This window comes from Globicephala melas, chromosome 10 (assembly GCF_963455315.2).
Source record: "Globicephala melas chromosome 10, mGloMel1.2, whole genome shotgun sequence".
NCBI lineage: Eukaryota > Metazoa > Chordata > Mammalia > Artiodactyla > Delphinidae > Globicephala > Globicephala melas.
In genome coordinates, this window is record NC_083323.1 from 41925710 (window position 1) to 41939897 (window position 14188).

General features: G+C 35.0%; 1 protein-coding gene across 7 annotated transcripts in view; it reads left to right on the top strand.

Annotated features, from left to right (window-relative positions):
* NAP1L1 (nucleosome assembly protein 1 like 1) overlaps positions 1 to 12054 on the top strand; it is a 34860-nt gene extending 22806 nt beyond the window's left edge. For 6 of the 7 annotated variants that reach the window (XM_060305589.2, XM_060305584.2, XM_060305588.2 and 3 more), the window contains 10 exons: positions 1022 to 1163; positions 1413 to 1493; positions 2228 to 2356; positions 3645 to 3716; positions 4551 to 4690; positions 5123 to 5268; positions 5362 to 5381; positions 6891 to 7013; positions 7773 to 7802; positions 8037 to 8132. In XM_060305589.2, coding sequence (XP_060161572.1) covers positions 1022 to 1163; positions 1413 to 1493; positions 2228 to 2356; positions 3645 to 3716; positions 4551 to 4690; positions 5123 to 5268; positions 5362 to 5381; positions 6891 to 7013; positions 7773 to 7802; positions 8037 to 8099 — 946 coding nt within the window. In that variant the 3' untranslated portion in view covers positions 8100 to 8132. Of the gene's footprint in view, positions 1 to 1021; positions 1164 to 1412; positions 1494 to 2227; positions 2357 to 3644; positions 3717 to 4550; positions 4691 to 5122; positions 5269 to 5361; positions 5382 to 6890; positions 7014 to 7772; positions 7803 to 8036; positions 8133 to 8312; positions 8364 to 9377 lie in introns of those variants that run through there. The other variant, XM_070046392.1, reaches the window with a different exon arrangement.
* The last annotated feature ends 2134 nt before the right edge of the window (positions 12055 to 14188 follow it).

The following is a 14188-nucleotide window of genomic DNA, read 5'->3' on the forward strand; positions in this document are numbered from 1 at the left end:
TAAAAAGAAAATAACGGTGTAGGATACCATTCTTTTTCCAAAAACACATATGCTCCCCTTCTTTCCCCTAATAATTGACACAGGTGAATATGCAGTTGACCCTTGAATAACACAGGAGTTAATCAGTAGTCATCGCCCTGTGTCTGCGATTCCTCCATCCATGGATTCAGTCAAGCACAGACTGTGTAGTACTCTAGTATTTACTATTGAAAAATACCTGCATATAAGTGGACCCATGCAGTTCAAACTTGTGTTTCAAGTGTCAGCTGTACATATTTTATTTATTTATTTACTTAATTTGGCTGTGCTGTGCTACTTGTGGGATTTTAGTTCTCTGACCAAGGATTGAAGCTGTGCCCCCTGTAATGGGAGCTCGGAGTCCTAACAGCTGGCCCTCCAGGGAATTCCCTCAATTGTACATATTTTTAAAAATTATTCAGGTTATTGTTAGGATGGTTAGTCCATGACTTTTTTTTTTTTTTTTTTGGCGGTACGCGGGCCTCTCACTGTTGTGGCCTCTCCCGCTGCGGAGCACAGGCTCCGGACGCGCAGGCTCAGCGGCCATGGCTCATGGGCCCAGCCGCTCCGCAGCATGTGGGTTCTTCCCAGACCGGGGCACGAACCCGTGTCCCCTGCATTGGCAGGCAGACTCTCAACCACTGCGCCACCAGGGAAGCCCAGTCCGTGACTTTTTAACTTTTAGACTGCATTTTACAACTGAGATGCCAGCACTGACGAGCCCAGTGCTGAACTTAATTACGATGAAAGATTTAGGGTTGGTGATACGGTTTACATTTTCTTATCAATTTACTGTACCTGGTTAAATTTCCTCTTTTGAAATGTTTTATGGTCAAGAGGTCTGTGTATTTATATCTCTTGAATTTTAATTACTTTGAATGTACCTTTTGCTTCAAATAGGAAAGCTGTTACTAACTTTTATGCTTCAATTTCAGTATGCTAAAAGAAGTGTTACTTGGGTTTTACTGTGATGCTATATAACTGGTGCTTTCTAACCTTTCAGCTTGCCTAGGGTAGTTAAAAGACGCGTGAATGCTCTCAAAAACCTTCAAGTTAAATGTGCACAGATAGAAGCCAAGTTCTATGAGGAAGTTCATGATCTTGAAAGAAAGTATGCTGTTCTCTATCAACCTCTATTTGATAAGGTAATGCTTTCTAATACTTTGTTTTTTTAATGTAAAATTCAAGAAGATAATAAAGCTCTGGAAATATAAACAAACTTTTGTTAGAACTGTCAGCAAAATGGTTATTAGAGGAATTTGGGAGAACTATCGATAATAGCAATTCAAGTTGTATGAATTAATTAAATCTTTAAGCATTCTTAATGAGGGACATCTAGTTTTTAGCTTCGATGCCAGTGTTTTTATGCAAGTTTTTGTTTTTAATCATTTTAGCGATTTGAGATCATTAATGCCATTTATGAACCTACAGAAGAAGAATGTGAATGGAAACCAGATGAGGAAGATGAAATTTCGGTTGGTATTAACTTAAATTTAGTGTGTTTTTATACCTTGGAAATAATTATCTTTATTGTGAGATGGATAGTGAGTGCAGATGATCCACTGTTAGCCCAACTCCACCTGTACCCAAATTCACCTTTTCCTTGCATTTTTATAGCATTTAAAGTTTATAGATTCATATAAACTTTTCGTTTGAACTTCATGATGACATACAAAAGGATTGTTCCCATTTTTAAAGTGCAAATGGAGATCTCTAAATGTCCTGCCCACAACTTACAGATGGCAGAGCTGTTATACAAATCCAGTGCTCTGTTACATGACCTGTTTCTCCAGCATTGATGTTTTAACATTGGTGATTAAGAGAATATATTTTGATTAAGAGCACCAATGGGTGAGGCAATGGACAGGGTTTATATTTCTTTTGCTTTTCCTCTTTACTGTGCTTAAGTCTCATTTTTTTTTCCTCTTCTCTCCCATGAAGCTGAATTTTTTTTCCCACAGCTCATGGTCCTAGTGGCTTTCTTTTTGGAAGGGGTATGGTAGTAGAAATATTATGGAAGTAAGGTCTGGTATGGGTAACAGCAGTGTTTACACAATTAGACTAGAACTTCTTTGGCTAAATGTTAAAATTAGTCATTGAGGGTTTGTTGGGTTCTCTGCCACTGCATGCAAGTTAAGGGGATGTGAAAAATTTTATCAAGATGTCTAATCTGGGTATCCAGTAATGATGAATGCTGTCTTTTATTAAGGAGGAGCTAAAAGAAAAGGCCAAGATTGAAGATGAGAAAAAGGATGAAGAAAAAGAAGACCCCAAAGGAATTCCTGAATTTTGGTTGACCGTTTTTAAGAATGTTGACTTGCTCAGTGATATGGTTCAGGTAATTTTATTCATAAAAAACCCAGTTTACCTCAAAGGGTAAACCTTTGAAGTTTAAATGGCTCTGATGACTAGTCTCTTTATTATTGATTTTTATAGAATGATTGCTTTCTTCTTCTTTTTTTTTTTTTGGAGAGGGCCCATGCCACGCCATGCGGCTTGTGGGATCTTAGTTCCCCAATCAGGGATCGAACCCGGGCCCTTGGTAGTGAAAGCGAGGAGTCCTAACCACTGGATCACAAGGGAATTCCCATGATTGCTTTGTTTTGAAAGAGCTGTTATTGGTAGAAGGAAAATTGCAGCTCTGATTAATGTAATCAAATAAATTATAATTTGTTTTCAAAAATTAGATAATGAAATAGTCCCTTTGGTAATTGCTTATCTCACTGTATGATGCTTTCTCATATATCCCTGTGCCTTCTGTTTTTAGATGTGGAGTGTGGTGGTAGGATGGGGGAGTTTCAGTTGTCCTACCCCAGAGACCTTTTCAGTCTGAAACAACTACTCCAAGGGACATTTGTATTTTAAAAGAATACTGTAAAAATATTTACCTATTTTAACAATTGTCATTTTCCCTGGGAAACTGACACAGATGTCACCTTCTCTGGGAAACTTTGCCTCTCCTAATCTGAATCATTTCTTGAGCCGCTATCATCTGCATTGTAGTACTTGTTACCTTGTATTGTGATTGTTGGACGTTAATGTCAAGAAAAAGAAACTGTCTCAGAACAATGACTGCTTACTGCATTTCTACTTTTTAGCAAAGTAGAAAAGGAACAAGCAGCTGGAAAAGGCAGCAATTAATGATTGGGGAAACTTTTTTTAAAAAATATTTTTGGCTGCACCACATGACATTTGTGGTATATGCATCTTTAGTTCCCCAACCAGGGATTGAACCCGTGCCCCCTCCAGTGGAAGCGCAGAGTCTTAGCCACTGGACCGCCAGGGAAGTCCAGATCTGGAAACATTTTTAAAGCAAACATGAATTATTTAGACTTGATTTTGAACTTTTCAGCCCATTCAGTCTGTATAATGATGTAGTTCTCTATTTAGTCACCTTTTTTCAGCCAATGGTGATAGAAAGTAGAACTAAGTAAACTAGCTTCAGTATAAGGCATAACCTGGAGAATTAAGTCTTTATAGTTCATAATAGTACATAAAACTGAACAATAAAATGTCTGTCAGTTAAGTGCTTATTGTCTAATAACAGAACACTAGTATGCCATTCAGATACTCATTTTAATTTTTTTTCTTATTTTTATCAAATTAATTTTTTTTTTAATTTGAAGGAACATGATGAACCTATTCTGAAGCACTTGAAAGATATTAAAGTGAAGTTCTCAGATGCTGGTCAGCCTATGGTAAAAATTTTGAAATATTTTCAATTTTGTAGCATTAGCTGTTTACAAGTTGATAAATGGAACTTTCTAAAGAAAGGTGACATTCAAGGGTTAGACATGGGAGTGGGAAGAAATTAAAACTGATACTTAATTGATGGTAGGAAATAAATGTTTGGATGTTGACAGTTGTGATGCAGTATTTATTCCTTTTCCTCCCTCTGTAAACTATTTTTGAAATATAGTCAATTTTTGATCCTAGATTAAAATGTATATAAAAATAATAGCAAAGGAACATGAATAAGAAAATGCTTATTCTGTATTAAAAGACATGTGTCTGGGAATTAAATAAAACAAAAATGTTAGAGGGCTCCCACTTACCCATTATGAAAGATCAGCCAACGGCTTCTCTCCAAAACCATCAATATTATGTAAAGCATGGGCAAAGGCTCTGTAGGCTATTAGTTCTTATATTACATGTGATACGGTTGGGCTTTTTCTCTGTCAAGCTAGGTTCTAGTCTAAGGTTTAAAGCCCTCTCTGTGGAGATGGGGGGGGGTGGGGGTTGGTCAGTTTATTCAGCTCTACCTAACCTATGTCATAAACATGTTACTAAATAGTAGTGTTAGCTGAACTAAGTTTTATCAGTTTATTTTGTGCCACATTTTGCTTTTAAGATACTTCGGGATTTATCTGACCCTTTCTTTCCCAGAGTAGGACTTTGTCACTTAAGATTTTATATGTTTATAAAAATCATAGATTAAGCTTTATTTACTGAAGCATTGAAATTTATCATGTAGGAATTTAATTACTTTTTATGATTTTTCTTTTTTTTTCCTTTCTTTTTTTTTTTTTAAGAGTTTTGTCTTAGAATTTCACTTTGAACCCAATGAATATTTCACAAATGAAGTATTGACAAAGACATATAGGATGAGGTCAGAACCAGATGATTCTGATCCTTTTTCTTTTGATGGACCAGAAATTATGGGTTGTACAGGGTAAGTTTAATTTTATTACTTTAACAGAGTGTTATATCTGTTTTTACTTCACTTATGATTTGTGATATTTGGTATCTTCTAGTGTGTCTGCTTAGTACATACATACATTTTTATCTTCAAACATTTCAGTAAAACGTTTGCTGAGAAGGGCTTATTCATTTTCCTAGAATTCTCCATAGACCATTACAGATATTTTTCCAAAGGAGTGTACATTTAAATTTATTGTGAGTTTGTGGTAATTGTAAATATATTTATTGAAAAAGTTTGTTTAGAAATAAAAATTTTCTCTTTGTACTGCTACAAAAAGCTGCACAAATTTCCCCTCTAAATTTGAAATTAAATAGAAATTTAATTAGAAAAATCTCAGCTTTCCTAGCAATTGAAAGTAATGTGTTAATTGTGATAGACCATCTCTCCCCTTTGTTTTGGAAGGTGCCAGATAGATTGGAAAAAAGGGAAGAATGTCACTTTGAAAACCATTAAGAAGAAGCAGAAACACAAGGGACGTGGGACAGTTCGTACTGTGACCAAAACAGTTTCTAATGACTCTTTCTTTAATTTTTTTGCCCCTCCTGAAGGTAAATAGTGTTTTACTTTGGGTATTTATGGTTGTTTTATTGTAAGCTTTGTTTACTTTTTATTCATTTGAATTTCTTTTCTCAATTTTGCAGTTCCTGAGAGTGGAGATCTGGTAAGCTGAATTGTTATTTATTTGTTGAATTGTTTACTAAATATGAAATTAAAGGACTGGTTCTTAAATGTAGGGAGTAGAATAGTTGCTACTAGTATTTTGTTCTGAGGCTTGCAATGCATAGAGGAAGACCTTTACGCATGTGAAAAATTACTCCATTTAAAATGCTTTTGAGGCTTCCCTGGTGGCGCAGTGGTTGACAGTCTGCCTGCCGATGCAGGGGACACGGGTTCGTGTCCCGGTCCGGGAGGATCCCACATGCCGCGGAGCGGCTGGGCCTCTGAGCCATGGCCGCTGAGCCTGCACGTCCAGAGCCTGTGCTCTGCAACGGGAGAGGCCACAGCAGTGAGAGGCCCGCGTACCGCAAAAAAAAAAAAAAAAAAATAGCTTTTGGTGCTTCTACTGAGAAATGGTGAAAGGCTAAAGAGAGTCCTTTCTTCTGAAACTTGCAAATACTGCTGTGAGGGATTCAAGTTTTCAAGACTAGTTTTCTTCCTTATTGAAAATAGAATGTATTAAATCATTTATACTATTTACTAAACACTAACCAGATTGTACTTAGAGTTCTTTGTGTGGTTATTATTCCGATGGAAATTTGGTTTTATATATGTGGTCATATAGCCGAAAACTGTGAAATGTGCCTAGCACACAGCCAGGAATGAGGAACAGCCTTAAAGAAATCTACACAGGCAAGGTAGGCTAGTTCAGTTTTGAATTTGGCTTAAGTCTGTTGCGAAATATTGATGGTACCAACACAATCTTGAGTTATGGATAGAACACCTCTGCCTGTGATTAGAATTCTTTCCTTCAAAGTCTTCCCCCACGACCCTTTGGTGTTTTATTGTTGTTGTTGTTAGAGTGGATTATGTTGATGAATCAAAATAAACATTCAGGAATTCACAGAATAGTTAACTCAGTGTTTAGTATCACAGAACTAGAACTTTAGTATCATGGAATGATTTTAATTTTGAATAATATCAACAGCATTTCTGTGCTGTACTTTGCCATTAAGTAGAAATCCTAGATTGACTTAGTCTTTATCAAGTAGGACAGTATCTCACTTGGCATTACACAGACGCTTGGATGCTGTCTTTTAGGAAGTGTGAAATGATCTTCTCTGGTCTTATGTGCCATATACATAATGTTATTTGGAAAAGCCTGAGATTCTTTCTTGCTGTTATTCCGGTTGGTGTTTTCAGTAATTAATATTTTAAAAAGAAAGTTGTAGTCATATAGCAAAGTTGCTTTTGTAACTTTTAAGCTAGAGAAAACTTAAGCGATAACCAGTATGTATACTGGCCTGCTTATTTTTATTAAACTTATTTTTATTAAAAACCTGTAAACCTAGGGCATATGTAGAGACTGTTTGATCATGCACATGTAAGATAATTTTAAAAGTTTAAAGTTAAAAGTGAAGTTGAGAGTTTCTGCATATGATTTAAATCCAAGTCTCGCATATGCCAAATTAAATAAGTTATTAAATTCTGTGCTTTTATTTTTCTTTAACAGGATGATGATGCTGAAGCTATCCTTGCTGCGGACTTTGAAATTGGTCACTTTTTACGTGAGCGCATAATCCCAAGATCAGTGTTATACTTTACTGGAGAAGCTATTGAAGATGATGATGATGATGTGAGTGAATTTGAATCCAGCAGTGAAATCGTTTGGTGAGGGTGTGATAGTCAGAATCGGTGAGAGGTTTAATGAATAGATGCAATTGTTAAAAAGCAAGACAGAATAATTCAAAATTAGGCTGATTACTTATGTCCTTTTAGATAACCTCCTTGAATTAAGTAGGTCCTTTTAGGATCTTTGGGTTCATTTATTGTAGTTTTTATTTTCCTGCTATTAGGAAGGCTACTTTCTCTGAAGTAGTAAAACTTTACTATGTTGAGTTAGTGTTGTAAATCCATTACACATCTTTGACCAAACAAAACGTAACCTTGTACATTTTCTACTACTGATAAAAATCTTTATTAGGAAGCATGGAATTTTTATCCATAGGAATATTAAGTAACGATTAAGGTAAAATTAGGCTGCTCTCAAATATTTTGTATATCTTTCTTGTTAAATGGCAATCATTCACATAGCCTTTAGGTCCTTTTTGTACAGGCAAGTAATATTTACAGTCATAGTTATCTGATCATACTTCATCCATGATTGTACTGTGTTCTTTATTTTAATTTTTTAAAGTGTCAGGTTTAGATAATGGCACTGAGCTGGGTGATTCCTGAAGCTATTGTCCTTGTTTTAATTTATAATCAGTCACTATAGGGAATGTATTTTTTCCTCTCTTTAGATATTAGGGGATACAATGGTGGATATTAACTAAATGCTACTTTCAGATGTCTGTTAGTGTCATTCAAATGTCTCCTTTTTTCCCTTTTTTAGTATGATGAAGAAGGTGAAGAAGCGGATGAGGTAATGTTTACCAAATGAGCAAATAATTCTGTTTAACACATTGAGAAGCAAATTGAGTGACTTATGTATTCCTTTGCTATAAATCATTACTCTGTGATATGGGATAAAAAAGTTTTTGGAAAAAAATATGGTTTTAGAATTCTACAGCCAAACAATGTATGTATGAGGTTTCAATAAATAAATTGCAAAACTCAGAACATTTTTTTTATTTCAAATAATTCTGTTCTGCTGCAGGGTTATCAGCTCTTTGAAGAAGTCAAAAGCTGCAGTAAACTTTTTCAACGTTGGCTGCAGTAAATCTTTTCAATAAAACCTGTCTGGATGTCTCAAGTTGTGTTGGGAAATCTTTCATATTAGAAGCTTTCAAATTAAATTGCATTGTCACCAAACTCTGTAATCATGAAAATCTGTTGACTTATAGAGTAACTTGTATTAAATTCTCCCTACATTATGAGCCGTTTCTTCCTATTATGTACCTACTTCATGGATGCATTTTGAACTTTAATATAGGAAGGGGAAGAAGAAGGAGATGAGGAAAATGATCCAGACTATGACCCAAAGGTGAGCAAAATTAGTGCTGCTTTCTGTTAAATTTAAGGCAGGTTAAATATGAGTTAGTGTTTCTTAATGTAAAGTTTATTTTAGTCTATTAAAGTCTTTAATAAATCTCTCCTTACTGGCATTTCAATAGTACATGTAATTTCAATGCACCTTTCCTAAGAAACGTTTATTTTTGGTTCTGACCTTTATTTTTCCTAGTTTCAGGCGAAATAACCCTAGGTTCTATTTTAATGGCACATTATCTTGGGCATTTTTTTTAAATGTTTTTTTTAGAAGCACTTAAAATTACTTATTGCTTGTGTTCTTTAGGTTGTTTTCTCCCCAAAGGAAAGCTTATAATAAACATAGGTCAGTTTTTAAATCATCTGAATGCAGGAGTGCACAGGAATAGGGGAGCAATACTCCTAGGTTCTCCCAGTCATCTCTTTGCTCCATATTTGAGAGTCCCAGTTTCTTATTCCTGGGAAGTTGTCATGTGGACTTTATCTCCCACAGAATGCTAAGTATGTTATCAGAATTCATTTGGAACTTCTGGTTTCTCTTTAATGTATTTATTCATTTGCTTGTGCTGTAAAAATATCCAGAAGATACTTTAACCTAGTGAGCAGGTAACAGAGGGTAGTTAAAAAAAAATCAAATATTCTAACAGGCATGAATTGGGGTTAACAGCTAAATATGAATGGAATTAGTATTTTAGAATAACTGATCTATTAAAAGGCAAAAATAATTGGTAATATGACTTAACAAATTGCTTGGCTATTTTAAGATGATAGCTTAATGTTTTCACTTTATGGAGTTCATTCTACAATGTAAAATTGGGGCTTTTATTTTTTAGCATTTTTGTGACTTGGTAATATTTGAATAAATAATTTGCCATCATTTAGTTTTTTAAATTTGGCAGAAATTTTGACAGAACAGTGAGATAATGTGATAATTAAGATAGTTAACTACTATTGAAAAATAAATTGAAGCAGGTAGAAAAAGATAGATTGACTTGTTGTTTTCCTTTAACAGAAGGATCAAAACCCAGCAGAGTGCAAGCAGCAGTGAAGCAGGATGTATGTGGCCTTGAGGATAACCTGCACTGTAATAGCCTAAACACAACTATTATTTACTTACAGCCTTATGTTTTTGTATTTTCTTGGTAGACTCAAGTTTTTTTTTAAAGGAAAGGAACTGATATTTTAAAGACCAAATTTGTTCTACTTAGCATTTTAACTAGTTTTTCTGCCAGATACATTGAATGCACAAATTCTCTCACGCATGTTTGTTCATTGCTACATATTTGGTTCTTCCTGGAGTATTTTTATCTTGTAACTACTAGATTACAGTTATGAAAATGAACAGAACTGTGAAATGAACCAGATTTTTTGTCTTGCTAATTTTTTTCCTGAAGAACCAAAGTATTTTTTCAGCGGGTAGTTGAATGGGTTTAAGTTCGCTTGCACTAGCTGTGCCTTTCATTACTTTGTTACAGAAATACGGTGACTTATACTAAGACAATTCATCATTTAAAAAACAATACTTGTCAAGACAAGTATATGGTTAAGAATTTCCAGTAAGACCACACCTGATAACTTAGATTGTTAATGGATTTTTGTATTTCAGGTGACAGTTACTATAAAGAAATCTTATTAACTAATAGTATGGTTATTGGTTACCACAGGGAGGTGAATAAAACCTAGTATTTTCAGAAGTTAAGTCTCATTATTTTTATTTTAACTGTACTTTTAAAATTTAACCTCCATTAACTAAGCATCTTTTCTTTGTGGTAGGGTCTACCTTCTGCTTCCCTGGAAAGGATGAATTTACATCATTTGACAAGCCTATTTCAAGTTTTTTGTTGTTTGTTTGCTCGTTTTTGTTTTTGCAGCCTAAAATAAAAATGTCAAATATAATTTTAGTTCTCCAGAGATAATGTCTTAATTTTGTACTAATTCAGGTAGAAGCAGAGGCCTAGCTTAAATTATGTACCCAGTTTACTGCATTATTGAAAAGGGTGCCAACTTTGGAAGAGGTACTACATCTACTAATGAGAGAGTATTAAAAAAGAAAACAAAATCTTAAATGATTTAATGTTTTTAATAGAAAGATTAAAAGGGTAAATTTTATTTCCTTTGGTCAGAACTAGACAAAAGGCCCCAAGCCTCTACAGTTAATTCCAATTCTTATTCCTTAAAGTATGAGTGTGTCATTTACCCACGCCTTTTGTTTTACTATCTATTAAAATGGGTAGTACTGTTTACTTAACTACCTCACAGATGTGTTAAGGCATATTAAGTTAAATTTTATGAAATGTTTCTCAGTCTCATCAAAAGCTCAAAAGTTTGGACCTATTTGTACCACAAGTATGTGATATTCAGCATTTTATTTATACCAAGGTCTGATAGTTAAACTGGAAAACAAAGATTAAGGACCTTTATTCTGGATCCGGTCAGGCAACCCTTGCAGATCTTTGTGTGGCTCCTATTTTAATAGAAGTGGATGGATGAGCAACTGTTTGAAAAGGTCCAAGAATTTTTTTTCCAGCTCTTTTAATTATGACCATATTGTAGTAAATACTGCAGATATCATGGGACTAAAGTAGAAATAAGACCATTTTTAGAGGGGGGGAAATGCCATTAAATTAGAGACTATAGAGCCACGTTTAAAATACCTCAGGCTAATTACTGTTACTTTTGCGGATGAACTTTAAAGCTTTGACAGTGAGGATGGACTAATTGGGTTGTAATTATAGGAAGGCCTTAGAGTTCCTTCTATATTATTAACTACTGGAAATCCTTAACCAATTGCAGTAGCTTATGGGGGGGAAAGGGGAAAATGCCATGAAAACACCTGTTTTTCCTCTTTATTTTCAAAATGATTTTGGTTGTTTTGATTAGACATTCTGTGACTTTTTTTTTCTTTTGTACCCATAGCTCACCTGAACACAGCTTTTTCTGAACTTAAAATTTTTAATCTAAAGATAGAATCCCATTTTTAATGAACTTAAAGAAGTAGCAAAATCACTATTTTTTTTTTATTCCTTTAGGAAATAGCTGTTGCCAAAGTGAAGAGGTAGATACTATTTCATCTTGTTATATAAGGGGGAATATGGTTTGCAGAGGAATTGTTTTTTTAAATAAAGTTGGAGTTTCAAGGGATATCAGTGTTCATCTATGCCATCTTTCCAGTTTCAAAATGGTTCTATTCCATTCTAGAAATTTGACGTATGTAATTTGAAATCCTTAATAAAACTGCATTTAATTTTATAAAATGTACTGGTGATATTTTGGGTGGTTTTTAAAAAAGAATGAGTATATACTTTTTTTTTTTTGAAAGAGTGGAGAGTAGAGATGTTTTGAGTAGGCTATTCAATGCTTAGGCCATGATGGCCTGTAAAATGTGTCATTTTAAGAGCGACCTCCCAAGCTCTGCTAAATCATGTTTGTTATTGGAAGACTAGACAAAGGAATTCCCTAGTTCTACAGATTATACTCTGAGTTAACTATAGATGTTTTTGAGGCCCTTCGAATTTTGTCTTAACATTTTCAGTTTATAGTATTCTCTAGCCCAGGCAGTGACTACCAAGAAATTCTCTATTTCTCTCTAGAAATGGTAAAATCCCATATGATCACCTGTAAAGTAATGCTTAAATTTTTTTTTTATTCAAATATGGTTATAAGCAGAGAACAACAGTTCCATAAATTGATTGGTTTTTAGATTAACATGGATCTCTGAACGTTATTTTATCTAGTTCACTGAAGCTGTATTAGTATTTATGTGACATAAAAATGTCTTAATTGTGTGGAATTGGCTTACAGAGTAGTGCTTTAAAACGTGGGATTCTACCTCTGTTTCCTTTTTAACACATTTAATAACAACACGTAAACCTTAAAAGGACACATTAGCTTTGATAGAAACATTTTAATTATTCTGTGAACGGGTTAATGGTATTCATTGGTGTATTTGATAAGGCCCTTAAGATAACTGAATTAACTGTATATTTCTGCTGCTTGTAAGACAGTGAATTTGTGGGTTATCTGAGTTGTAGGCCATTCCCATCATTGAAAATAAAAATAAAACTGAATCATTGTAAAAACCTTATTGTACCATGCAGAAATATTAAACTGTTTAATATTCAAATATTCTTTGCTTGGTTTTAGGGCTTGGTTTAGAATTTGAGTCCTTTTTTATGAGTTAGTCTTATAAAAATTTTAGCCTTTATATTTTTGACTATTTAAGTCAAGCCAAATGTTATTTAAATGTACAGAATTAATGGATAGTTTTGAAGAAGCATACATTCTTTATAGGAACCTTAGGAAAGAGAAATCAGATGCTAACATAGATTTTAATCTTCTGCACTGTATATATACTTGGTAATTGTGAACTGGATTTTGTTTTGAAAATCCGTGTTTATAATTTAGGTAGTTTGCTACTTAAAGCACTAAGTTGTTAATAGCTGAAAAATAAATGTAAATGATAATGGTGAAATTAACTGAGATTAACTTATATAGTGGTGATTTTTGTATACTGGTTTAAAAATCCAGATGCTAAAATTATAACTTGGAAAAAGCCAAGTTTTTGGATTAATTAAGGATTACTTCAGAGAAATGGGAACATCTTTGTTGGAGTGTAGAATTATTTAAGGATAAATGTTTATTAGAAAACTTAAATTGTATTCAGTTAATTTTATTTTCAAAAAATACAATATACGTGCTATCTTGTGTTTCTTCCATTTGACATTATATACCATACTTTTTCAGTTTTTTAAAAAATTGAGGTATTGACTAAGTGTAAAGTAAACGAGAAACGGAGCACAACAATTTAGAAATAATGAATTGCCAGCAGGAAACAAGTTAATCAAATTGCTTACTTTTCGTGTTGAGAGTTTATAGCTTTTGTAGATCTCTTATTTTGAGTTTTATTATTCTGAAACTCGGGGATGTGTTAGTTAAAAGCAGTACTTTTTAGTTCTTCATCTGTGTGGGTGCTTTTTGTTTTTAAAGAGAAGTCTGTGTCTTCATTGGCCGGCAGGCTATTTGAGGCGGATGGAGCGGGAGGGGTGGGTGGCCCCGTGCTGCACGGGCTGGCTCTTAGGTGATTGAGAACTCGCCTCGGTAGTGCCCAATCATCGCAGGCTTGATTTCCACCTGGTTGAAGGTCTTGCCATTGTAGACGCCCACCATGCTGCCCGTCACGTTGGGCTGGATGATCACATTGCGCAGGTGCGTTGACCACCTCGGGCTTCTCCTTGGGCGGTGCCGCTTACTTGACCTTGCGCAGGCGCTTCGGCAGCCATTGCTGTTTCCTCCGCAGGCGGCGATGCGGCCGCCGACACTGCCTCGCGCGCCATGAAGCTGCCTTAGCTGCTCCTAGGATATGTCCAGCGGTCGGTCGAGGTCCAGGCCACAGTAGGTGAACTCGTGGAAGGTCTGCTGCTTTCCACTTCTGCTGTCTTGTCGGTTCTTCAGAAAGGCTAGGTCTTCATGTATTTTACGTTTGAAAATAAGGAACTGGGGGATGTGTTGAAAAATGCGAGTGCCAGAAGTGGACAGATTTCATAGTATTAATATTCATTTTTCTTTCGTAATGAAGTTAAGCAGTTGTTGCTCGGAAATTTTCATGGAGTGGTAAAAGTTTCTGCCAGAATACTCAAATCTTATGTAAGAGCTTTTAGCTGGGAATTCACGTATGAGTAGGAGTTTGTGTAGCGAGGATGGAGCCTCCGAGCAGAGAGCAGTTCAGGTGAAGGTTTTAGAGGAGACACACCATGAGGGTCCTGAAGTAGGACAATCCATGGCACTTTCAAGGCAGTGAAAGAATGGATGACATAAGGGGCGAAG